The sequence below is a fragment of the Halichoerus grypus genome, chromosome 5 (assembly GCF_964656455.1).
Source record: "Halichoerus grypus chromosome 5, mHalGry1.hap1.1, whole genome shotgun sequence".
NCBI lineage: Eukaryota > Metazoa > Chordata > Mammalia > Carnivora > Phocidae > Halichoerus > Halichoerus grypus.
Window position 1 is genome coordinate 1,721,163 of NC_135716.1, and position 24,229 is coordinate 1,745,391.

The 24,229-nt window shown below is 64.0% G+C and overlaps 2 protein-coding genes across 2 annotated transcripts in view; one reads left to right on the forward strand and one right to left on the reverse strand.

The window, feature by feature from the left end:
• PSCA (prostate stem cell antigen) overlaps window positions 1-14,292 on the reverse strand; it is a 42,647-nt gene extending 28,355 nt beyond the window's left edge. Inside the window, exons 1-2 of the mRNA XM_078071653.1 lie at window positions 14,286-14,292; window positions 13,174-13,243 (exon numbers count right to left, since the gene is read on the reverse strand). Coding sequence (XP_077927779.1) covers window positions 13,174-13,243; window positions 14,286-14,292 — 77 coding nt within the window. The remainder of the gene's footprint in view (window positions 1-13,173; window positions 13,244-14,285) is intronic.
• A 4,369-nt stretch (window positions 14,293-18,661) lies between these two features.
• ARC (activity regulated cytoskeleton associated protein) lies at window positions 18,662-22,103 on the forward strand. Its single transcript, XM_036112758.2, has 3 exons — window positions 18,662-20,670; window positions 20,907-21,031; window positions 21,258-22,103. Exon 1 carries the CDS (start codon window positions 18,842-18,844, stop codon window positions 20,042-20,044), a length of 1,203 nt encoding a protein of 400 aa, XP_035968651.1. The 5' UTR covers window positions 18,662-18,841; the 3' UTR covers window positions 20,045-20,670; window positions 20,907-21,031; window positions 21,258-22,103.
• The last annotated feature ends 2,126 nt before the right edge of the window (window positions 22,104-24,229 follow it).

Consider the following 24,229-nt stretch of genomic DNA (forward strand, 5'->3'; position numbering starts at 1 on the left):
CCCACTCCCGGGGACCTGCTCACTCCCGGGTACCTCTCCCACTCCCGGGGACCTCTCCCACCCCCGGGGACCTGCCCGGTCCTGGGGAACTCGCCCACACCTGGGAACCTGCCCACTCCCGGGGACCTTTCCCATTCCTGACCTGCCCACTCCCAGGGATCTCTTCCACTCCCAGGGACCTGCCCACTCCTGGGGACCTGCCCACTCCTGGGGACCTGCCCGCTCCCGGGAATAGTGTGTGTAGGTGTGTAGGTCTCCCTCTGCCCACCCTGAGCCTGCCAGCCATATTGTGCTCTCTGGGCGGGGGACATAGGACGCGGCCCCTCCCACCCTCGGCCTGGGCATGGGCTCTTCAGCCGGCTGTGTGGTCACTGGTCACAATCTTCTCTGCCTTATTTGAGGTCCAGGCCACTTAGTCATGGGGACCTTGAGCCCGAGACAGTGAGCAGGCAGGACCCCTGGGCCTTGTAGGCCAGGCTTGTGGACTCCTGGCACCCCTCGGTCCTCCCTGCAGCCTGGCCCTGTGCCGGCCCCCACCTTGGCGCCCCACCCGGGGCAGCCCACACAGAGAAAAGAGGGGACTGTGCCCTGGGGAGGGAGCTTTGAGCGTACCCAGGGGAGGAGGACCAGGAGCAGGAGGATAATGGGCAGAAAATACACAGAGATGGGATTTTACTGTTGTGTTTGCTGCAGGGTCTGAAACAGTGCCTGGTACATGGGAGCTGCTCGGGGGATTCCTGCCCGCCCCCCACGGCCGCCTGCTCTCCGTCCGCCTTACCCTCAGCCACCCACCCGACAGAGGAAGGGGTGCCCCGGGCTCCTGCCAGCTCCTCTGGTCCTGGGCCCGCCTGCAGGGACATTCAGCCTCAGGGGAGAAGGTCAGCCTCCGCATCATGGACCTCTAATCCATAGAGAAAAGAAGGGGATGGTCAACCTGGACCATGGCCCCACCACTCTCCCCAGCCCTGGCTCCCCCACCCTTCTCCCACAAAGGCTAGAGCACATCCTCCTCTGCCCTGGAATAAGTGCCCCCCCTCCCACAGGCCTTCTCAGCTGGACCTTGCTGCTACCTTTGGCCTCCTTTCCAACATTCCATGCCTCCCCTCCTCCCAGGGCTCCTTCCTTCTGTTTCTCAAACATGGCAAGCTCATTCCTGCCTCAGGGCCTTTGCATGTACTTTCCTCTCAGCCTGAGTCCATCAAGGTGGCTCTACGGAGTCCTCCCTGGCCACCCCACTATGGTGGGTCCTGGGCGTCTGTCTCACCGTGTCAGCACACAGGCTTTGTCTCCTGGCTGACCCTCAGGGCCCCAAAGCAAGGGTGGTCCACCAGGAACCAAGCCACGCAATGCAGGGCCGCGTTCACTCTCGACTGGAAAAACCAACGGTAAAAAGTATTCTGTAGTCAGCTGGGAAAACTGAGCCTGGTCGGGCCTCAGATCCTAGCAGGGACGGTGCAAGTGTTACTGGAGTCATGAGTAATGTCTGTTTCTATTCCCAGAAGGCTTGTTTCACAGATACATACCAAAGGACTTACGGGAAAAGGACGTGGGGTGTGGGGTTTGCTCCAAGACGCTCCAGGAGAAAGGGGAGAACGAAGGGGAAACGGGGAATGTCAAGCAGGGCAGGGCGACGAGGGTGCGCGGGCCCTCACCCCGCCGTCCCCGCCTGTGCGTGCTGTTTGCTCAGGGAGAGGCTTTCACGGGGGCCCAGGAGGGGCCTCCAGGAGGGGCCGCTGCCTTTGCTCAGCAGAGCTCCTCCCGCCCCGGCACTCGGGGGCGCTGTTCTGCGGCCCCCACCGCGCACACCGGCGCCCCTAGAGCCCAGGCCTGCGGGGGCTGTGCAGTGTGGCTGCTGGACGCGCCTTCCCTGGAGGCACGCAGGCCTCTTGCCACTGAAGACGAGGGTCCCAGTAGACCCCCGGGGGCGCACCAGCCACTCCCAGTGGTCACTGCTTGTGGGTCACTTCTGTCCCTCTGGACAGCGTGGGGACGGGCACGGGAATGGCGGGGTGGTCCCTTCCCCAAAGGGGGAAGGAGGGGAGGGAGAGAGGGAGGCTGGGCCCTCAGCTACAGGCAGGCAATGCCCAGCTCCTCCTACCCCGGGGAGACCCCACGTGTAGGGCTGTGTGACATCCTGCCCCTCCTGCCCCAGCTCCATGCTGACGCGTCCCTCCTGTGCACGGACACAGCCCTGCACCACCTCCCTGACAGCGGCTCCCCCACCCCTCAGGGACGGCGGACAGAGATGGCCCGAGGGCACACAGCTCTAGAGGGCAGCTCGGGCCCAGGGACTCTGGGTCAGGAGCCCTCTCAGCTTGGGAGAAAGCCAGACCTCTCCAGATTGCCTGCCTGAGACTGTGGAGCTTGGAAAGTCTGTTCTGCCCACTCAGTGCCCACACGGGGAGCCCGAGGCCGGCTGTGGGGACAGTGGCCTGGGCCTCCATCTGGCTGGGGTTCATGGCACGGGGCTCCTGTGCCCTCCTGAACTGTGGCCGGGTCCTGCCACCTCTCTGGCCCCAACCAGACCTTCTGGGGACATGGGCCTTTGGAGGTGGAGAAGGCCAGGCCAGGGGGTGGAGTGTGGACTATGCCCACCACTGCCGCATTGCGCAGGGGCCCCTAGGCGCCCCCGACCACTGATCTCCCCCCGTGTGATGCCCATCCGGTGTGTCTACCTCCCTGGACCATGGGCAGGGACTGTTGGTCACGGCCCAAAGAAGAGGCTAGAGCCTCCAGGCCCAGCGGGGGGGTCGCCGCAGCTCTCTGGCAGGGTCAGCCCACCGCCCTGGGTCTGGGCCAGAGGCGCAGCAAGGTGAGGGCACGTGGGGCTGCCCTGTCTGGTTTGATGGGCTGCTCCCACCGCCCCCACAGAGACGAGGCTGTAAGGTGCGGTTGTCACTCCTCTGTCACACCCTCTCCGGGAACAGTCTCCAGCCTGGGCACAGAGGCCTGTGAGTGTGGACACGGCGCCTTCGGCACCCCGCAGACCCTCACGGGCCAGGGGCTCGCTTTGCTCTCTCTCCGGACTGCACAGTGCCCTCTGCTGGACACACGGGGGAGTATGCGTGACTCCCACCCACCGCCGACGGAGCCAGAAGGTTCCACCCAGCCAGGAGTCAGGGATCTGCTGTGCCTGGTCTGGGCAGGCAGGTGCGTGTCTGGGTGGCCGAGAGATGGGGTGAAAGCCAGGCCTCCCCTCACAGCCCCCGAGGCCCCTCCTTTCCCAAGCCAGTACCCGCCTCTCCCCCCATCCCTTCCATGCCTCCTCTCCCCTCCCACCTCCACTGTCTACTGCCCACCGTCAGCCCCGGGCCTTGTCATTGCCCAGAACACTGCAGCCTCCAATCTTCGCACCTCCTCCCAGCATCTCCTACCCCAGGGAGACCCCAGCATCCAAGCATTGAGCCCCACGAGGTCCCAGAGCTTCTCAGGGCTGAGGCCAGGCTGATTCCTCTGGGCAACCCTGCGTGCCCAGGACAGGTGTGTGCCTCATAAATGCCAGGAAAAGTACACGGAGGCCACAAAGGCAGCTGAGGAAGGCACACCTGGGGTGCCCAAGCACGTGGACAGGTATGGACCATTCGGGGTGACCCCTGGTACCCAATAATGCTTCCTCCCGACAGCAGGGACAGTAGGATCCCACACAGCCTGAACCCCAGACTATGCTCCAGACCCCGGTGCAACACTGAGCCCTGATCCCAACCACAGGCTGAGTCCTGAACATGGTCACACTCTGTGCCCTGCCCCTGGTCACACTCTGAGCCCTGATCCTGGTCCCACTCTGTGCCCTGACCCCAGTCACACACTCTGTGCCCTGACCCCGGTCACACTCTGAGCCCTGACCCCGGTCACACTCCGAGCTCTGACCCCGGTCACACTCTGAGCCCTGACCCTGGTCACAGGTTAATCCTTGAAGGTAGTCACAGGCTGAGTTCTCACTGGCCCCTGTATTTTCTCAGCTCCTAAAGAGGACAAGACCAGGGAGCCTGGAGCCCCTGTGTGTGATTTACTCTTAACCTCTAGACGCTGACCTCCTGCCTCCTCCCACGTGTGACTCAGTGCTCTCCCTGCTGAAACACTCCCCCTGCCCCGCCTCTGTCACAACTCCAGCTCTGAGTGTGGTTCCAGGTCCCCTGGGTGACAGCAGCAGTCCCGGGTGTGGGGGCGGACGAGTGGTCCCGGAGCTGACTCACTGAAGAGCGGCGGGGAGGCGTCGATGCTGAGCCGGGCTCCCCACACAGCTCCCAGACTGCAGCTCCCCCGGGGGCTCCTGGGGGAGCGACCAGGGCTGTGCTTTCCTGCGGAACGGAGCACGAGCAGTCGCACAGTGGGCAGGGGCCTGCCGGGGCCAGAGCCGAGATCCCTCTGTGCCGGGCTCCACCCTCTGTGGCCATGGGTCTTTGGGGCCTAGTGGCCACCTGCCCTGCCTTCCCCCCGCCGCCCCCCCGCCCCGCCACCTAACAGGGTCTTGGGCTCCGGCCCTTCCCAGTCACCAGCTGGAGTCGGTGGCCTCTCGCTGCAGAAATCAGAAAGTTGTAGGTCCCCGGGTGGGGGTGAGCCCAGCGAGCCAGCCGGGGGCCCCCTGAAGGGGCAGGGAACTCCCTTCCCTTGGCACCTGTCTTGCCCGGCCCCGTGCTCCCTGGGACACAGCTCCCACCTAAAGAGGCCTGGAGACGGACGCTGGCTGAGCCCAGGGGCTGGGGGGATGCAGAGAAGAGCCTGAGAAGCTTCCCAGAGGGGACACTGGGAAGGCAAAATAGCAGAAGGTCAGTGTCGGGGCGGGGAGGAGGCATCTTCCAGGAGGGGGTGGGCCCAGCATCCAGAGGAGCCCAGATCCCTTTTTAAGGGCTCTCTCTCTGACCCTCTCCTTTTCCTCCCCATCACAAGCAGGCTGCTGTGCCGGCTGACCAACTAGTGAGAAGCTGGAGCCTCCCGTTGGCGGCCACGCTTATGAACTCAGGAGTAGATACGTCCTGGGTCCATCCCTCAGGTGATGCAGGCAGCCAGCCTGGAAGGGCACTGAGCAGAGCCCTGCGTGAGCCCAGGCCTCCAAGGTCCTGGCCCGTGGACGCCGAGAGAGAACGATGGCTGCTTGAAGCCGCTGAGCTCGGGGCATACGCCCCATCCCTCGGGCCCTCCCAGACCCCCCCACTTGGGTGGCACCCCCCACCCGGCTGCCATGAGTGCTGGCTGGGAACAATTCACAGCACCCCTTCCTTTGGAGAACTGCCCTTGTCAGGGAGGGACCTCCTCTCGGAGGTGGAGGCCACTGAGCGGCCTGGGATGAAAGGTGGGCCGAGGGGCTCCAGGGAGCCACGTTCACCCTTCGGAGCCCCACGGGGGTTGCTGAGGCTGGACTTGGCTGTGTACAAGCCCTTCCTCGGCTCTGCCCCCGCCCGCCCCCCGACGGAGAGCCCACCTCAGTGAGCCGCTGGAACAGACGTCCTCACGTTAGGTCCTGCTTCTAGGAAGCGGACTGGAGGCCACGGCCACCCTCAGCCATTCCAAGAGGTTGGCCCTTGGTGTCCAAGGCCATGGGTGAGGAGAGGGCGCCGCCTCTGGAGTGCTGTTGGGGGCAGTTCTTCCTGCGCTGCCCACAGCTGTGAGCACGTTTTGCCCAGGGCTTGGGTGAGCGCCCCCTCAGTCAGGGGAGTAGGGGACGGGGGCATCCAGCCAGGCCCTGAGTGGAAAGAACTTGGCCAGCGTGCGTGAAGACCCTGGTGCAGCCTCCTTGTCCTGCTGGGGCTGGGCCAGGCCTCTCTGAGAGAGAGCGAGCGAGAGAGTGAGCACGGGGAGCCGGAGGCGGGAGCCTTGTCTCCCAACCTGGATTGCAGCTGGGTGCCAGGCCTCAGTGACATCTCTGCGGTGATTCAGCAGATAACCACCCCCAGGGCCCCTCTGTGCTGGCAGGCTCCCTGCGTAGGGAGCCCAAATGCCAGCACAAGGGCTGAGCCTACCATTCTGGGTGCTGGAGCTGGTCTGGGGGAGCAGGGAACACTGTGGGAGTGGTGTCAGGCCAGGCAGAAGGGTGCTTGGGCTGATGGGGCTCTGCCCACCTGGGGGCACCAGCCAGATCTCAGGCCTTCTCCCTATGAGGCAGCTGGGGTGGTCCCTGACCAGCTTGGCCTCCCCGAGACCCCTGTTTCTGCGTGTTTGCCCTCCCCAGGGCTGAGCCATCTGAACCCCTGGACCTCTGCAGCCCTCGGCATTCCCACCATGGGTGAGAGCCACCTGCGAACAAGCCCAGATGCGTCCAGTGCAGATGTGACGAGTCACTGGTGCACCACCCCAACACCCTGTATGGCCAAAGCAAGTCACCAGTGCAGAGTTGCTGAATACAGCAGATGAATGCATGGGAGGGTCCTTTGTCACACAAAGGAGGAGTGCAGCAAAGAACCCGCCTGTGACTGAGGGCAGGGAAGAGAAGCTTGTGCTCTCTGCAAACCTCAGACCTCCAAGGTCTGGGGCTCCCTGCACAGCCTCTTGACCTTTGTCTGGATGGAGTGGAAGGGGTCTGTGGGACAGAGGCTCCCAGGCCCACTGCTCAGCCAAATTCACCATCCACCCACTCCTTAGTAGCTGCTCCGGGCTCTGTCCCTAGGACCCCAGAAGACCAGTGGTTCCTCCTCTGGTCCCTGGAGCCCTGATGTACACTTTTAGAGCCCCTCATGGTCTGTGCCCCAGAGGTCTGCATACATTGGACTCTGTGAGGACTGTGGTTTGGTCTTAACCATCTTGCACCTCAAAGCTTGGGTGGGTGGGCAGACACTGGGAGGAGAAGATCTTGCTAGATGAAAGAATGGAAGGTTAGGTGGTAGATGGAAGGATGGAAGAAGGATGGGGGAAGGATTAACTATGATTGTGGTGTTCATAGTTACATAGATGTTAAGGACGGCCAAAATGCGATGAGCTATTGGGTATCAGGAGTATTGGTGATGAAAGTGGTCGTGATGATGGTGATGGTGATGAGGAGGATGATGGCGATGAGGAGGATGATGGTGGTGATGGTGATGATGGTGATGAGGAGGAGGATGGTGATGAGGAGGATGATGGTGGTGATGGTAATGATGATGATGGTGGTGATGATGAGGATGATGGTGAGATGATGAGGATGGTGATGATGGTGATGAGGAGGATGGTGATGGTGGTGGTGATGGTGATGATGGTGATGATGGTGGTGGTGATGGTGATGATGAGGATGATGGTGATGGTGGTGATGATGGTGATGGTGATGATGGTGATGATGGTGGTGATGATGAGGATGGTGGTGATGATGAGGATGGTGGTGGTGATGATGAGGATGGTGGTGATGGTGGTGATGATGGTGATAGTGGTGGTGGTGATGATGGTGATGGTGGTGATGATGGTGGTGATGATGAGGATGGTGATGGTGATGAGGAGGATGATGGTGGTAATGGTGATGGTGATGATGGTGATGATGGTGGTGATGATGATGGTGATGGTGGTAATGATGGTGGTGATGATGAGGATGGTGGTGGTGATGGTGATGATGGTGATGATGATGATGATGGTGGTGATGATGAGGATGGTGGTGATGGTGGTGGTGGTGGTGATGATGAGGATGGTGGTGGTGGTGGTGATGATGAGGGTGGTGGTGGTGGTGGTGGTGGTGATGGTGGTGGTGGAGGTGATGGTGGTGGTGGTAGTGATGATGAGGGTGGTGGCGATGGTGGTGGTGGTGATAATCACTGTGACGTCAGAAGTGATACGGTGAAGGAAGCACTGAAGGTGTTGGTGTCAGTGCTAGAACTGATGATGACAGCATTGATGACTAGCATTTGGTTCTGGTGGAGGTGATGACGTTGGCCAGGTGAATGCCAAGGGTGGTGACAAGGATGATAATGGTGACATCAGGCTCTGAACTGAATGGATTGAGAACTTTTTCCAGGATTGGCTCAGATGACTGTCTACAGATTTAAACCTTGCCTTGCCCCCCAACCTCCTGCCCCAGATGTGGGCTGGCAGAGGAAGTTATTTTCACTCTCTTCAGTTTGTCCTCCAGGGAGGCTATGGCATGGCCCTGGGCCCCTCCCCGGTGGCAGTGGGTTTTATGGGACTGCCTCCTCACCGAGGGTGGCACTGGGAAACGGCCACACTGCTCCCACCACAGGCAGCCTGAGCCTGCGGGCCTATGGGACGGCTCTCCAGACACCGTCTCCTGGCTCTCCGGGTTCACTCTCAACTTGACACTGAGGTCCTTGTGGGCTCTGGTCATGGCATTTTATTCTTATGTAGCAAAAAGCAGTGTCCACTCAGGGAATGTGGTCTCATCTCACCGTGTGGTTAGGCAGACACGAAGGGCTCATTTCCAGCTGAGGCAGGCAGGCAGGCAGCCGGACACCCCCCGAGCTGCCCCTGCTGTAGAAATGGGGCAGAACGCCGTAAATCGCTCAGCTGATGCCTCTGCTCTGGTGAGGGACCCACCTCAGTCATCCCTCTCTGGCCTGGGTGGCTTCGGGAGGGGGGAGCAGTGCCTAGGGAGGGGAGCCCCTTGTCTGCCTTCTTCCCAGTGTCAGCCTGGCAGCCTCAGGCGCGGGAAACCTGACTCCTCATGGCTGAGGCCAGGGTCTGGGGGTGTCTGACTTCCTCCCTGAGGCTCCCCGGACTCCCAGGCCCTGCCCAGACCCAGGTCTGAAGGAGCCAAGACCCGGAGCCCCAGCTGTGGGGGACATATGGGGCCCTGGGGATGGCCTGAGGGTCTGGGATAGGCGGGTGACATCCTTCAGCGGAGGGGGATGGTTCCTAGCCCCCATTGCCCCTGGGCAGGAGGAGGCCAGAGGCGGGATGTGGGAGTTGTGGCTTTAGCTGAGGGTTTGGAAGTGAAGGGGGTGTGCTCTGGGCCCTTACAGGAGTGGGTCTGGGGGCCTGCAGAAGCCTGATGGGGGGTAAAGTCTGGGGGCCTGCTGATTCTCCGTCCAGAGGGGCATGTGTGTGGGTGTGGGTGTGCTGAGCTGGAACTGCAGTGGGTTGGGGGCATCCCCAGGGGCCCTGTACCCTTACTCTGACCTCCAGGTTTGAGGGTCGGACAACTGCCCCCCAGAGGCCATATCCAGGACCATCCTCCTAACCTGCTCCTTCTCCTCTCCCCTGGTGGTTTGTCCCCAGCCCCAGCCCCACACAGGGAGGGCCTGACTTCCTTCTGCCGCTGAGTAAGGAAAGTGGCATCGGTGACCGCCATCTGCAAGGACGGCTGAGGGGTCAGGCCAGTGGCATCAGGCCTGGAGACAGAGGAACTGAAGTTCAGCAAAGGGGAGAGAGGGGGGAGGGGGAGGAGGGGAGAGGGGAGCCGGGAGGAAGGAAGAGGGGAGAGGGGTCAAGGGGAGGCCAGAGAACGTGCTAGGTGGTCGCGCAGCCAGCAGGTGGCGCCCGGGCCCTGGATGGGCCTAGGATGCCAGTGGTTGGTGAGGGACAGAGGAGGAAGACAGAGCAGAGGGCAGGGGCGGCCATGGGTCTGGGGGGGGAGGGGGGGCTGTGGCAGGAAGAGCCCTGGAGTCCAGCCCTGCCTGCATCCAAGAACTGATGGGGCCCAGCGTCCCCTCACCTGCAGGTAAGGGACAAGCACTGCGTCCTGGGAGGACAGCTGCCCACAGGGCAGTCATGGGGGTGGGGGACAGTCTTGCTCTGGGGGTGGCGTGTGGCGCTGACCCCCCAGGTTGGGGGCTCCACCCCTTCCTCATTCTGAGGCCCCACCCAGCCCAAGCCCCCAGCCAGCCTGCCCCGATGCCCTGATGCCCTGCCTTAGAGGCCTGTCCTCCAAGGGCTGCCCCTCCACCCTCCCCGCTTTGGTCAGGGACGAGTGAATGTGCGTTTGGAGGAAGTGGGAAAAGCCCAGACAGGAGGTTGGGGGCGCAGACAACCATCATGTTCTGTGCTGTGCATCGTTTCCTCAGCAATCCTGGACAATTCCTGAACCTCAGGATATTGGAGGCCGGCCTGGAGCTTGGTCAGGGAGAGGGAAGAAGGAACATCGGCCAGGTCCTGTCCAGGGATGGTGGGAGAAGCCCAGTAGCCCCACCCTGGCCTTCCCAACCCAGCTCTGCACTCCACACTGGCTTGTGGGGAACAGAGAGGTGTCCCGAAACCAGGGGGAGGCACGTAGTAGGCCAGGCAGATGCCTGGGAGGTCATCTCCCACCTCAAAGCACCCCGGCCTCTTTGCACTGTGGCCCCCCCCACTAGGGGTTCTGCCATCCCCCCCAAATTCCCCGGTCAGGCACCTGCCAGATACAGTTCTTAAGACCAAGAACGCAGAGTGAGGGATGTGGGTTGTGCTCCGGACATGCTGACCCACCTCGGGGTCTGCCATCCACGATGAGCCTCTGTGGAGCGAACCCCCGTCAGCTAAAGAGGCCAAGGCTCAGAGGGTGTCTGGAGTAGCTCAGTCCCACCCTGCACAGTGGCAGATGACAGTGCACGGAAGTACCAGGACCATTGGCTCCCTGATCCGGTTCCCTAGCACCCCAACCCCCAGCCCAGCTATTCCAAGGTTCAGGGTGATGCTCAGTATGCAGTGGGGCCCCCTTCTCCCACGTAGTCTCTGTGTCAACCCTCTTTCCAGACAGATCACCGAAGAGCGGACCCCCACCCCCAGGATGGGGAAGGGACCCTGGCAGGCGGGACTGGCCGTATCATTGGTGGGGTCCATGGCTAAATGGAAACAGGGGCCTTTCGTTCAAGATTAGTAAGAGCTGCAGGACAGCTATGGCAGGGTGTGGCCTGGGGCCCCAAGAGAGGTGACGAGGCCCTGGGGACAGGTGCCATCAAGGTACCCCTGTGGGCCTCGCAGCTGGGGAGAGAATGAGCTCACATCTGGGAGAACGGGCGGCCTTGGCCCAGCACACGCCGGGCCCCTGAGGGCCAAGAACCATCATGGCTCACGCCTGGAACCCCAGAGGCCTGCGGCAGACAGGGAGGTGCCCACGCCCGCGAAGCAGGAGCGCGGGAAGACGCCAGATGCCTGCGTGGGGCAGCCGCGGGGCTTGCCGCGGAGCAAGGTGGCCAGGCCGGCAGCTCTGGGACATCCAGGTCAAGGCCCCAGCACAGAGGTCTCGCCTGGACAGGATGGCCAGAGCAGGGGTGACAGCAGGAGGGGCAGGAGGCCCAGGCCCCAGCCCCAGGGGAGGGGCGGGAAGGGCTCGCAGACAGAAAGCAGAAGGGACCCCAAGCCATTTCCGGCAGGGGTGGTGCGGGGCAGGGGTCCCTCCAGGGCGGCCCTCCGGGGTGAGGCATGGCGCAGAGCCTGCCTGCGTGGGGAAGCTCCTGGCTGCGTCACACTGAGCTATTCTCGGCCTGTCTCCTTGTATGGCTCCGGAAGTGTGCCTGGAAGCCGGCGCTCTGTGCCGGGCGCGCTCTAAATGGAGAGGCACAGAACGGCAGGCAAGCTGGCCACCACCCGCTCCCTGGACGTCCTGAACCCCCAGCTCCGGGGGTGTCCGGCCAGGGCCAGCTGGCAGCACACCCCCATCCGGGCGGAGGGGCCGGCCACGCTCGGGGCTCCTGCGGCACCATCTGATCTGAGTCCCCTGGGTGTCCAGGGAGGCGGCGGGGGCGGCGCAGCCTGGCAGGGGGCCCAGTGGGGCAGAGAGGAGGGGGTGGCCACGGGCTCCAACCCCCGCAGGCGGGCTCCCAGCCGCGCCTGCGAGTCCTCACGGCGCTCCTACACGTGACTGCCGGGACACTGGGACCCTGGCTCTCCCCTCATCCCTGACCCTCCTCAGAGCCCTCGAACCTTCTCCCACCCACAGCTCGGCTCTCCAGCCACCTGCCCCTGCCCAAGCCCCTGTCCTCCCTCCACAGACCCAGGTTGGTGGCCTTGGGACCTGTCCCCTCTCTCTAGTAACCCTCCCCTCCCGGCTCTGCCCCTGGCGAGGGACAGAACCCAGAAATCCTGGCCCCCCTGCCCTGCTGGCCACCTGCAGCCAGCCCACCCCTGCTCATCCTCCAGCTCTCCCCACCCGTCGGGGCTCCTTGGGCTGCTGGCCCCAGAACATCTGGGGTGCTGGGGAATCTGAGCAGACCGAGTCTCCTCAGGGGAGGAACGCGGTGGGCTGGTCCACTGCACAGGCCCAGCACAGACTCAGAGGCTGCACGGTGAGCGAGAGCATGCCTTGCTCGGACAGAGGATCAGGAAGGCACTGATGCACACCCCCCCCCAGACGTTCACACTCATACAGTGACACACAGAGGAAGAGAGCATGCTCGGGGGCTCTGAGCCGGACACGTACTAGGGAGGACAAGATCACAAAAGACCCAGTTAACATAGTGCTATGAGTATGGGAAGGCTTCCTGGAGGCGGTGACAGTGGGCTCAGATTTAGACAACATGTAAAACCACGCCGAGTTTTTATGCTTCGGTTTTAAAACCGGACAGGCCTTTGTCATTGGAATCAGGGGTGATGTGCCGTGGGTCGGATCGGGCATTCACAGAGTGAACAAGGAGGTTCACAGTCCACCCCTTGTAAGCGCCCACCACTGCTGCCAGCCTCCAAGCTGCCCACGCCAAGACCCTCGGCCTCCCCTGGGTACGGTGTGCCCATTGTGTGGCAAGGAGGGCGCTGGGGCCAGAGGGGTTAATGCATCTGCAGGAGGTCACACAGTGCCTCGAGGAGAAGCGGGGTGGGGACGCAGGGGCCCAATGCCCCTCCAGTGCTCTGTGGACGCTCAGACCCAGCCTGAGGCACCTGCCGAGCCAAGGGGACACTTGAGACACAGACACCGTGTGGGCGCTCACACGGTGAGCCGCGTGCGTGCAGTGCGTCCTGGGCCCACCTGTCCAGGGTTCCCACCCCGCACACCACAGAGGCCTCCCTCCTCCCCTGGTCCTGGCTCTGCCGGGAGGGGAGCCAGTCTGATTCGCTGGAGGGGAAGAGCCCGAGGCTCCGCGCCGAGGCCTGAGCTGCATGCCTAGAGCCACACGCAGCCTGCGTCCTCCTGCGCCCCATCCTGCGCTCCAGGGCCCATGGGCGGGTCATGATGATGCCCGTTTTATGGGGCCATCTGCACACCCCTGCACCCCAGCTTGAAGAGCACCTGCCGCGTCGGGCTCGGGAGCCGTTCCTGATTGAATGACTGACTTGCCCCCGGCCGAGTAGGGTGAGGATTCTTTACAGGGAAGAATGTGGGTGCCCGGAAGGGGCAGGGCTGAGAGGACTTACCCACGGTTGCACAGGACACGGACTGAGCTCACGAGACCTCCAGGAGCCTGCAGGCCTTTCCCCACCCAGGCTCACCGCAGTGCCCTGGTCTGGCCTCCTTGCTGCGGAGCTTGGACAAGTCCCTGGCTCTCTCCGGGTCTGTCTCTCCCTTCCGTACTGGCTCAGGGCGCTGGTGAGGATGGTCTCCAGTCCCTGGGGCTCAACCTCCCGGCGTAGGGCGGGTGCCGGCAGGGTGCGAGGCGCAGCTGGCTCAGGCACCTCTGTGCCGGCCTCGTCGGAAAAATACAAAACTTTCCTTGGAGCCCGCGCAGGGAGGGAGGCGCTGAGGCAGGCGGCAGGAGGGGGGCGGGGAGAGGGTCTGCTGTGTGGGGGCCCAGAACGAGCAGGCTGCCTGTTCCAGGGACAGGACGCAGCACACACACCCTGCCAAGCTGGAGACAAGAGGAAGTTCGGGTGGGGGGAGGATTGGAAAGAAGATGTTCCCTCAGCTCTGGATGCTCACTCGGAGCCCCCCCCAACCAGACACCTCTGCCTCCCACGGGGCCCCCCACGCCAGTGCTCAGGCCCCCATCTCAGGCCTCTCAGCAGCGCATGCGCCCGCCGCTGACGGGGTTCCTGTCGCCCTGCCCCCACTCTGCCCTGGGCTCCCAGGGGTCCGTCTCTCGGAGGCCGGCCTGGCTGCAGCAGGTGCATCAGGCAGGTGTGGCCGAGGGACCCCGCCTCTCACTTGCTGGCTAAAGGGCCCGGGGCAGGGCCCCCCACCCCTGAGAACTTCTGTGAAAACAGGGCGAGCATGTCTCCTGGAGAAAGGAACCGGGGCCCTGTCTCTCCCGCTCTCCTGGCGTCTCCATCTCTCTGCCCCTCCGCCCCACTGGTCCCTCCTTCCTCTTTGCCCTTGGGCCCAATCTCACCTCCACGACGCCATGCCCCATGCCCTGGCCCTGTCTCTGCCTCTCCAGGCTTCCTCTGTGGCCCTGCCTCCCCAGGGCCCAGCCCCCCCCGCGCCCCCCCCCCCCCGCAGGAGGTGCCCAGAGCGGGAGAGATGAGGCCAGAAGGGCTCGTCCCAGAGCCCAGGCCCTGGGGCCAGCTGCTCTCCCAGGGCCTCTGCTCACCCCACATCCCTGGGGCCTGTGCAGCAGCCCCCCAAGGCAGCCATCCCCGACCCCCGGGCTGCTTCCAAAGACACAGCCCCTCCTGAGGAGATGCTGGGGAAGGAGAGCTGGGCCTGCAGAGGGCTCGTGGGGAATCCGGGTGGGCCTCGTCCTTCCCCTCCAGCCCCACCGGTTGTGGGGGCAGTGGAGTGAGGCCATGTGACCCAGGAGGGCCCCACGGGGTGGCAGGCAGGGACCATGGGCCGAGGCTGGGCAGGGAGGGCCAGGTGAACAGCGGGTGGACCCCAGCTGCCCGGCTTCTACCCCACAAGGACAGGGTCACGGGGCTGGTGCAGCGGTGGCCCTGGTACGGGGTGGGGTGGGGGGGCATCATCAGCTGGTGCTCTGCTCCCCCCACGGAGCCTGTGCTCCCACCCTGGGGGCTAAGTGCTGCTAACCACTGACTACCGCGGGCGATTTCCCAGTGACCAGCTGCGACAGAGGCCCTGTGCAGACAGGGGGAGTCTGGAAAGTCCCAGGGCTATGAGTCCACAGACACAGGCAGCCTGACGGGCCTGGATGAGCTTTACCCCCCAGCACACCCAGGGAGCCAGGCAGTGGGACGGGGAGCCTGCACTAAGGGGCCCCAGAGGCAGGTGTGAGCCCTGCAAGAAAGGACTGGGTCACAAAGCAGCCAGAGGGAGGCAGGACCTGCGGAGGGGGCCTGGGGCCCTGTTTTGGGTGTGGTGGGGGTGTGGCTCCCTGAGGCTGTGCATTTGGGAGGGAGACCTCATCTCCTCTCCAAATAGGCATCTTAGCCTCACGGACCAGACCAGCACCGGGGGTCTGGGAGCCCGGAACCCTAGCGGCCCAAGATTGGAACCCCAAAGGGACAGAACGGGGGTGGGGCTGGGGGGGTTGCTACCTGCAGGCCTCCCCCTGTGGTCACTCTGGCCTGCCCTCACTGCCAACAGAGCCCCCTCCTTCAAAGGCAGTCCAAGGAGCAGCTGACCAGCTTGGCTCTAAGGGGGGGTGGCAATCCCCCAGGCCTCCCCCCTGCACAGCTTCGCCTCCCTCTCCCCACCCTGCAGCCCTGAGCTGCCCTGCTCTGGGTGAGGCTGGGGGCTGGAGGCCGCACTCTGCACCTTCACCCCTGCTTGTGGAGACAGGGGGGGCGGCAGAGCAGGGTGGGGCCGACACCCCCATCCTGGGTGGTGGGGAGCCAGCCTGACCTCTTCTCCGGAGGCAGCAAAAGAACAGAGCCTGAGGCTCCGGTGCGGGGGTGTGCTGAGGGCTTCTGGGGCGATAATTGGGCAGCGATTAAGTGTTCCCATGCCAAGGCTGTCGCCTGTCACCTGTGACGGCCAGCAATGTGCGGCCTCCGCGCAGGTCCTGCCAGGTCTCCCCGTGCCCGCCAGCGCCCCCCTCCGCTGGACTGTGCTTCCTCGTGCCTGCAGCAGGCTGCTCTGGCCCTGGGAGGCGGGCACCCAGGACTTGGAGTCTGAGATCCTCTCCCCCACCTGGACCCCCCACAAAGGGGATGCTTGCCCAGCCCCCAGCCCCTCTAGCGCTTCGCTGCTTTTCTGGGTCTGGTCAACCCCTCCGGCCCTCTAGGTCCCAGCTGGGCTCCCCGCTCCAGGAAGCCCTGCCCGACGGCTGCCGGCTTGGGTTGGGTGGAGTGGGGGCTGGAGGTCACTGTGGGCCTGAGACCCAGAGAGCTGTGCCCTGGCCCAGGCCACCCAGCTGGTCAGGGGACCTGGGCCTCAGTGTCATCCTCAGGTGTGACATGGTCTTTGTAAGCCACTGGTCATTCACGTGCTGACTCTCTGGCACTCCCACTGCTTGCACACGCATGCACACGCATGCACATGCATGCACATGCATGCACACACATGTGCACGTGAGTGTGGTCCCTGCCCAGCTGGCTTATTAGGTGTCTTCCCCGACAACGGCCCTGAGACACAAGCCCGAGCTCACCCCAGACGTGGACACAGACTCAGAGCTACAGGCAGGCCCCGTGGTGACCAGCCAGTCACACCTGTGGGCCTGGCCACGCTCCCCGCCACAAAGACATCGCACACACGGGCACAGGCAGGTTCCCAGGAACGCAGACTGGGCTGGGCAGCTCTGGGATTCCTGTTCTCGCAGCTTCTCTGCCTGGCTCCCCCTTCCTACTCCACGCTGCCCCTCCACCCTCCCTTTCTGCCCACCCACTCGCCTTTAATTAGAAATGCCAGGAGAGCAATTCTGGGCAAGTTTTTGCCAGAAAGACATTTCCCCCCAACTAGGGGTGGAAGCTCAGAGGGGGAAAGAGACAGATTGGCTCTGGGGTAGGGAGGAGGGTTTCCAGGAGAGCAGGGAGAAGGGGCCTGGTGGAGGGGCAGGGAGTGGGGATTCCAGAGTGTGTGAGTCAGATAGAGTGGGGCTGGACAGGGATCGGGGGACAGGTGGGGACTATGAGTGTGTCTGGGGGATGGGTGGGTGGGGTATGAGTGTGTCTGGGGGATGGGTGGGGGTATGAGTGTGTCTGGGGGATGGGTAGGTGGGGTATGAGTGTGTCTAAGGGATGGGTGGGGGTATGAGTGTGTCTGGGGGATGGGTGTGGGTATGAGTGTGTCTAAGGGATGGGTGGGGGTATGAGTGTGTCTGGGGGATGGGTGGGGGGTATGAGTGTGTCTGAGGGATGGGTGGGGGTATGAGTGTGTCTGGGGGATGGGTAGGTGGGGTATGAGTGTGTCTAAGGGATGGGTGGGGGTATGAGTGTGTCTGGGGGATGGGTGGGGGTATGAGTGTGTCTGGGGGATGGGTGGGGGTATGAGTGTGTCTGGGGGATGGGTGGGGGGTATGAGAGCAGGCCACGAGTGTGCAGTGTGTGTCTGAGAGAGGGAGTGGGAAACTGGCAGCAGGGGCTGGGGGGCTTGACTTGCGTGTTTGCCTCTGGCTTTGGGCAGCGTGCATGACCTGTGCCCACATAACATCAGGGGCCTGGAACCCAGAAGCATCCAACCTGGGGTAACCCAGAAAGGATGTCCCTCCCCCACCACTGTTGCCAGGGAGGCAGAAGGGGCCTCCCTCCCGAGGGAATCTCAGCTTCCGGAGCCCCATTCCTTATATGGTGTTCTGCTCTTCTCTGCCTCTCCTGACTGCATAAGGCTGCCAGCACCCCTTCCGTCCGCTACCGCCTCCTCCTTCTCCTTCCTCCCCCTCCTCCCCTCCTCCTCCCTCCCTCTCCTCCTCCCTCCCCTCCTCCTTCTCCTTCCTCCCCCTTCTCCTCCCTCCCCCTCCTCCTCCTTCCTTCCCCTCCTCCCCTTCTCCTCCCCCCCCTCCTCCCCTCCTCCTCCTTCTCCTCCCTCCCCCTCCTCCTCCTTCTCGGTCCTTCCCCTCCTCCCCTTCTCATCCTTCCCCCTCCTTCCTTCCCCCTCCTCCCCCCAACCCTCTTCCATCCTCTCAGAAGTCTTGGAGCTACTGACCAGGTTCCCTCTGTGGCCTGGAAGGTTCAGGTAGCAGGACCCCTTCATCTCCTCCACATCCGCAGGCAGCAGCTTCCAGATTTCTCTGGAGGTACTGCATGGAGAAGTTCTGGCCCTCACCACAGGCGTGGGAGTGGGGGCACCGGGCAGTCCTGTCCAGCCATTGCCACACTGGTATCACACATCCCCACACACAGCGGGGAGGACCAGCCCCGCGCGCCCGGACCTGAGAGCCCCCAGGACAGGGGCAGGCAGGAGCTAGAGGCCACACCTGGGAAAGCACACTTGGGGACTTGGGGACACTTGGGCGTGCTTGCATCGCCCGGCACAGGAAAGCTCCTTGAAGCCTTCAGCTCCAGGGAAGGAGGGTATGGATGGCTGTCGGGTGGTCGCCAGGGCTCCTCCGTGGCTGGACATCGGCCACGCCGGACCAGGCAGGGGCGGGGGCGGGGGCAGCGAGGCCCTGAGAGAGCAGAGTCCAGCACCACCCCGCCCCTAGGACGGAGGGAGACTGGAGAGGAGGGGGCCCGCCCGGAGACCCTGGGGGAGGTAGGGGCTTCCTCCTAACCTTTGGGTGGGTGGGTGGGGGCAGCTCACTACCCGCTCCAGGCCCCCGCGGGCTCACACCTGCGCCGCCCCGCCGGCCGCGGGCAGGGGGGGTGTCGCTGGGTCCCGGCACCTTCCCTCGCCCCGCAGGCTGAATGAGCCGGGGAGGGGGCGTCGGGAGCCCGCAGGCGGATTAGTCACCCGGGCCGCTGGCGCGTGCAGGGGGTGGGTCCTCCCCGGGCGCCGGGCGCGCGGGCGGGCGCGGGGGGCGGGGCGCGCGGGGCGGGGAGCCCGGCCGGGACCAATGGGAGCGGGGGCTCGGCGAGGGGCCGCCCACGGCCGCGCGGCCGCATAAAGAGCCGGCGGCGGCTGCAGGGTGCAGAGCTCGGCGCCGCGGCTCTCCGCTCTTCACCGCTCCTCCGCGCTCTTCCGCGCTCTGTCGCCGCCGCCGCCGCTGCTGGACCGAAGGGACCGTCCTGGCTCCACCGCACAGCCGGTCCACGAGGACTTCGCAGCCTGCCGCCTCTCGCCAGTCCGATCGCCGCGGCCACCTGCGCACGGATGGAGCTCGACCACATGACGAGCGGCGGCCTCCACGCCTACCCCGGGCCGCGGGGCGGGCCGGCGGCCAAGCCCAACGTGATCCTGCAGATCGGTAAGTGCCGGGCCGAGATGCTGGAGCACGTGCGGAGGACCCACCGACACCTGCTCACCGAGGTGTCCAAGCAGGTGGAGCGGGAGCTGAAGGGGCTGCACAGGTCGGTGGGGAAGCTGGAGAGCAACCTGGACGGCTACGTGCCCACCGGCGACTCGCAGCGCTGGAAGAAGTCCATCAAGGCCTGCTTGTGTCGCTGCCAGGAGACCATCGCCAACCTGGAGCGCTGGGTCAAGCGGGAGATGCATGTGTGGCGGGAGGTCTTCTACCGGCTGGAGAAGTGGGCCGACCGCCTGGAGTCCATGGGCGGCAAGTACCCGGTGGGCAATGATCCCGCTCGCCACACCGTCTCCGTGGGCGTCGGGGGTCCGGAGGGCTACTGCCAGGAGGCGGATGGCTACGACTACACCGTCAGCCCCTACGCCATCACCCCGCCGCCTGCCACCGGCGAGCTGCCCGGGCAGGAGCCCGTGGACGCCCAGCAGTATCCGCCCTGGGGGCCCGGTGAGGACGGGCAGCCCAGCCCCGGTGTGGACACGCAGATCTTCGAGGATCCGAGGGAGTTCCTCAGCCACCTGGAGGAGTACCTGCGACAGGTGGGCGGCTCCGAGGAGTACTGGCTCTCGCAAATCCAGAACCACATGAACGGGCCGGCCAAGAAGTGGTGGGAGTTCAAGCAGGGCTCTGTGAAGAATTGGGTGGAGTTCAAGAAAGAGTTCCTGCAGTACAGCGAGGGCACACTGTCCCGGGAGGCCATCCAGCGGGAGCTGGACCTGCCGCAGAAGCAGGGGGAGCCGCTGGACCAGTTCCTGTGGCGCAAGCGAGACCTGTACCAGACGCTCTATGTGGACGCGGAGGAGGAGGAGATCATCCAGTACGTGGTGGGCACCCTGCAGCCCAAGTTCAAGCGCTTCTTGCGCCATCCACTGCCCAAGACCCTGGAGCAGCTCATCCAGAGGGGCATGGAAGTGCAGGATGGCCTGGAGCAGGCGGCCGAGCCCGCGGGCCCCCGCCTCCCCACCGAGGATGAGGCCGAGGCCGAGGCCGAGGCGCTCACGCCAGCCCTCACCAACGAGTCTGTGACCAGTGACCCGACCCAGCCCGAATAGAGGCCAGCCCGGGCCCCAGCCTGCCCACCACACCCCGCCTGTGGCCTTTGCCAACCAGGACTGTCGAGCTGGGCTGAGTCCTGCACAGCGGAGCCCCTCATCCTCACCTGGCTGGGCACCCAACCTCAGCCTCCCAGCCTGACTCACACAGACACATGTCATCCAGCTGTGGGCAGTATCCCCCAAACAGCGAAGGGCCCCTGCCCCGTCACCCTCCTTCTGTCTGTCTTTCCCGGTCTCTGACCCCATCCTGCACACTCTCTGGCCACCCCAGGACCTCCCAGCTTCGGTATTCTGCTCAACCCGCCGGGCCCCCTGGGCACTCAGAAATCAAACGTCCAGATGGCCCAGGCCAGTGAGCCCCGAGCCCAAGGGACACCCCAGAGCAGAAGCTAAAACATCAGCAGCACCCCAGGAACCTTGGCTTTGGGGCGCCGCCTTCCCCTGGCAGTTGCTGGGCAGCCGGCTGGCACTCTTGCCGCCGCCCAGGGCAGCCGGCCAGCCGCAGGCAGCGAGGCTCCCTCCTGCTGCCGAAAGCCAGAGCCTCTGGAGCGACCGACCACTGCGGCGGCAGCCCCGCGACGGCAGCAGCAGACCTGGCGTCCTGGTGCCTCCTGGCCCCTCAGGTGAGCTCCGGCCCCAAGGCACCCCCGCCAGGGGGCACTGTGGGGTAGGGAGGGCCCCGGGGCCAGGTCAGCCCCAGCAGGTTAGCTGCAGGGATGGGTTGGGGGGGGGCTGCAGCGGGGAGTTGTGGGGAAGGAGCAGAGACCCCAGGGATCGGGGAGAAGGGCCGGGCTGGGCGGCGGGGCGGTGGGACGGTGGAGCCGGCTCTCACACGACCCCGTGCTCTCTCTCTCCTCAGCACCAGTGATTCACCCCAGCCTGGAAAAGGATCGGCTGGGCTGGATGACTCACCCGCAGCCGGGGGAGGGTCTCACAGGGCCTGAGTCCTCAAACTCAGCTGAGGAGCCAGGAGAGTGACGACAGGTACAGCCCGCTCTCTCCACTGAGACCCTGTCCCTGCTTCCCCCCCCCGCAGGATCCCAGGCCCGGTGCCCCCCAACACAGTGCTCTGGGCAAGCTGAGAGGCAGCCCAGCATGGCGGCTTGGCCCTGGGGGAGCAGCCCCGTAGTGTCCATCCCGTACCCCTCCTGTGCAGCCCCTCCCAGCCTGTGGCCTCTCTGACCACCCCCCCACCCTGTCTTTCTTTCAGGTCTCAAGGCTCCCACAGAGCCTTCGCTGCGGCGCCTGGCGTGCCCCTCCCTCTCCTCCTGCAAGCTGCCCACACAAGGAGACGCTGAGGTCCGCAGAGGAGCTGCAGAGAGGGTGGGCCCGGCAGAGAGCTGGTGATGAAGACGGGCCAGCGTGAGGGCCAGGGCCTGCCGCTAGGCCTGCCCCGCTGACCACCAGCCTGCCTGCCCCCATGGCCGCTGTGGCTGGAGGCGGGGTCTGCTACCTCGGGCCCTGTCTTGCTCCAGCCCAGGAACCCTTGCCCACGGCACGGCGGCCATCCTCTCTTGCCAGAGCTTTCCAGGAGCTCTGAGGCTGAGGCCCCAGCCCCAGCCCCTGCCCGCAGCCCCAGGCCCAGCCCCAGGAGATCCCAGAAGCCTTGCACCTGGGGCTAAGGCAGGCTCTCTGCCAGGCCCCGCCATAGCTGGGGCCCAGACCCCCACCTCCCCCGGCACCAACGCCCCGGTGCTGGCCGGCCACTCGTGTCTGCAGCCCGAGCAGGCCCTGGCTGGGGGTTCTCCTTTCTGCCTGTCCAGTGGGGGTTCCCAGATTCAGGGGACTGATGGCTGCAGGTGACTCTGTCAGCCCCTCCATCCTGCACCCCTGCCAGCCCCCCCCAGATTTTATTTTTGCACATAAGCCATAACCCATACTCATAGGCTGGCATAGGCTGCAGGGAGGCCCTGGGGTCCTCAAGAGGGTGTGACCAGTCCCCCCCCGTCCCCAGCGGGTCAGGCCTTCAGTGTCGGGCCAGGCTGTGTGTACCCCTGTCACCTTACCTGAAGACAGACTCTTTTGTAAGATTTTGTTAATAAAACAGTGAAACTTCTCGGCGCGTGCTGTTGTTTCTCGTTGGCTGGCGTGGAGCTCTGGAGGGAGGTGGCTCAGGGTGGTTGTCCCCAGAAGCCACATGAGTGCAGACTGAAAGGTCTTTGGGGATCTAGGGAGCATAGCCCCATCACCCCCAGGCCAGTTGGTCAGGGTCCTGGATCCTCAGGACAGTAGGGCCTTAGGGGCTCCCCTCATGGAAGCCCACGCCCTGTGGCCTCCAGGCCTGAGGCAGCCAGTGGTGGGAGAGACTGGTGGAGACCTCCTTCTGGCTAAGCTGAGGACTGCCCCCCAGCATCCTCTGCCCACTGCCCGCTGGGGCGTGGGGGTGTCCTGAGAGCTCTCCTGCTGCCAGCCTCAGCCCACATGGAGGCCCAGGGCTTCTGCCTCTGGGTCTCCTCCAGCATCGAGCCCTGGGGACCCAGGCAAGGCAAGATCCCCGCTGGGAGGTGACCCTGACAAATCCTGGGTCGTAAACGTGTTCTCTCCAAGCCTGTTTCCTCATCTGCCAAATGAGCAAACCATCACTAATATAAATCCATGTGTGGGTTCAAGAACCAAGAGACAAGGGCCATCTCGTGCCCTGTGGGTGGCATGGAACCTCACCGGCCTCTGTGAGGTCCCAAGGCCCCTGAGAGAGAGGGAGAGCTAGACTGGAGAGGGCTCAAACCCGTGGGCCAGGCAGTGACCAAGGAGAAGCAGGCCCAGTGGAGGCGGACAGTGAGCCGTTGGTTACGAGGAGTTCGCTTGCTCAGTTGTGGGTCAGGCTGGACCTCCGGGGCTCAGGCCAAGCTGCTGTGGGATTTCTTCTTCCCTGGCGATGGCTCAGCTCCGCAATTAGGGCCCGTCAACTGATTGAGCCAGGCCCACCCAGATGACCTCGGTGATCATCCTTATGTAAAGTCAACTGATTATGGGCTTCAGTCACACCTGCAAAAGGCCTTCCAAGCAATACCTGCATTAGGATTTGATTGAATGCCGGGGGACGGTTCCCTAGCGAGGCTGACATGTAAAACTGACCATCACAAATGCCACAGTCATGGGCAGATGCTGGTCACCTACCCAGCACAGGTCCTCCCCTCCAGAGGGGCTGCTCTGCTCCAGGGGGTGCTGGGCCAGGGGGCGAGGGCAGGTGTGGGTAGTGCGAGCACAGCCCAGCCTGGGGAGGGCCGCCCCTGCTAGAGCCTCACTGCAGGGTCCTGTGGAGGACGGAGCCCTGCCGGGCCACAGGGAGGAGACCTGCGGAGGCAGGAAGTGAGCGGGGGCAGAAAGAACCACCTGCCACGAGGAAATGTCGTCACCTCTGCGGGTGGGGGGGGGGCTGGCAGCCCTGAGCAAGGCCCTCCATGGTGAAAAGGCGGCCTCTTCCCTATTCTTCCCTTTTATTTCTTTTAAATAACGGAAGCTCTGACAAGAATGGGGAAGGGAAATTGACAGGAACAGGAGGCCAGGGCCGCACAGCGACGTCTGAGAGGTAGTGATCTCTCCCAGAGAAACACTCCAGCTCACATCAAAAGCTGGAAGCTGTAGGTGCTTTTTCTTTTTAATAATAAAAAGCTACTCCCTGTAATTGGATGATTGTGAGACAGGCTATCTGAGCACTTCAAGTAATTGGAGATGCAGCTCCGAATCTCTGTGTCCTCAGAGAAGAGGCCGAGGCCAAGGGAGGAGCAGGGCAGGGTGGAGAGGGCTGCAGGGGCCCAGACCCAGCCACGTCCAGGAACGGAACAGGATGTTCCCAGAACAGACCTCACTCACTCCTCCCTGTCTTGCCTGCCCATTATCACAGACTACCCAGCCTCCCCTCTCAACAAGCGCGTAAGGAAACTGAGGCACAGGGAGGGGCCGTGCTTGCCTCCCTTTGGGGATCAGAGCTGGAACTGGAGACAGGGCGTCCAGAAGCCCTGCGGGGGCTCAGCCTACAGATCCAGCTTGCTGCGGGGCTTCTGAACCATGTGGATGTGGGCTCAAGCCCCAGGGCTGCCTTTTCTTTAAGGTCAGGTCTGCGCATAGAGCTGGCATGAGGGTCAGAGGGCAGGGGGCTCAGGCTGGGGAGGTGCTCAGAGTGTTACTCCCTATTGTCCCTTCAAGGCTCAGCTGAGACGTAGGTCTTGCATGTCCCCTTAA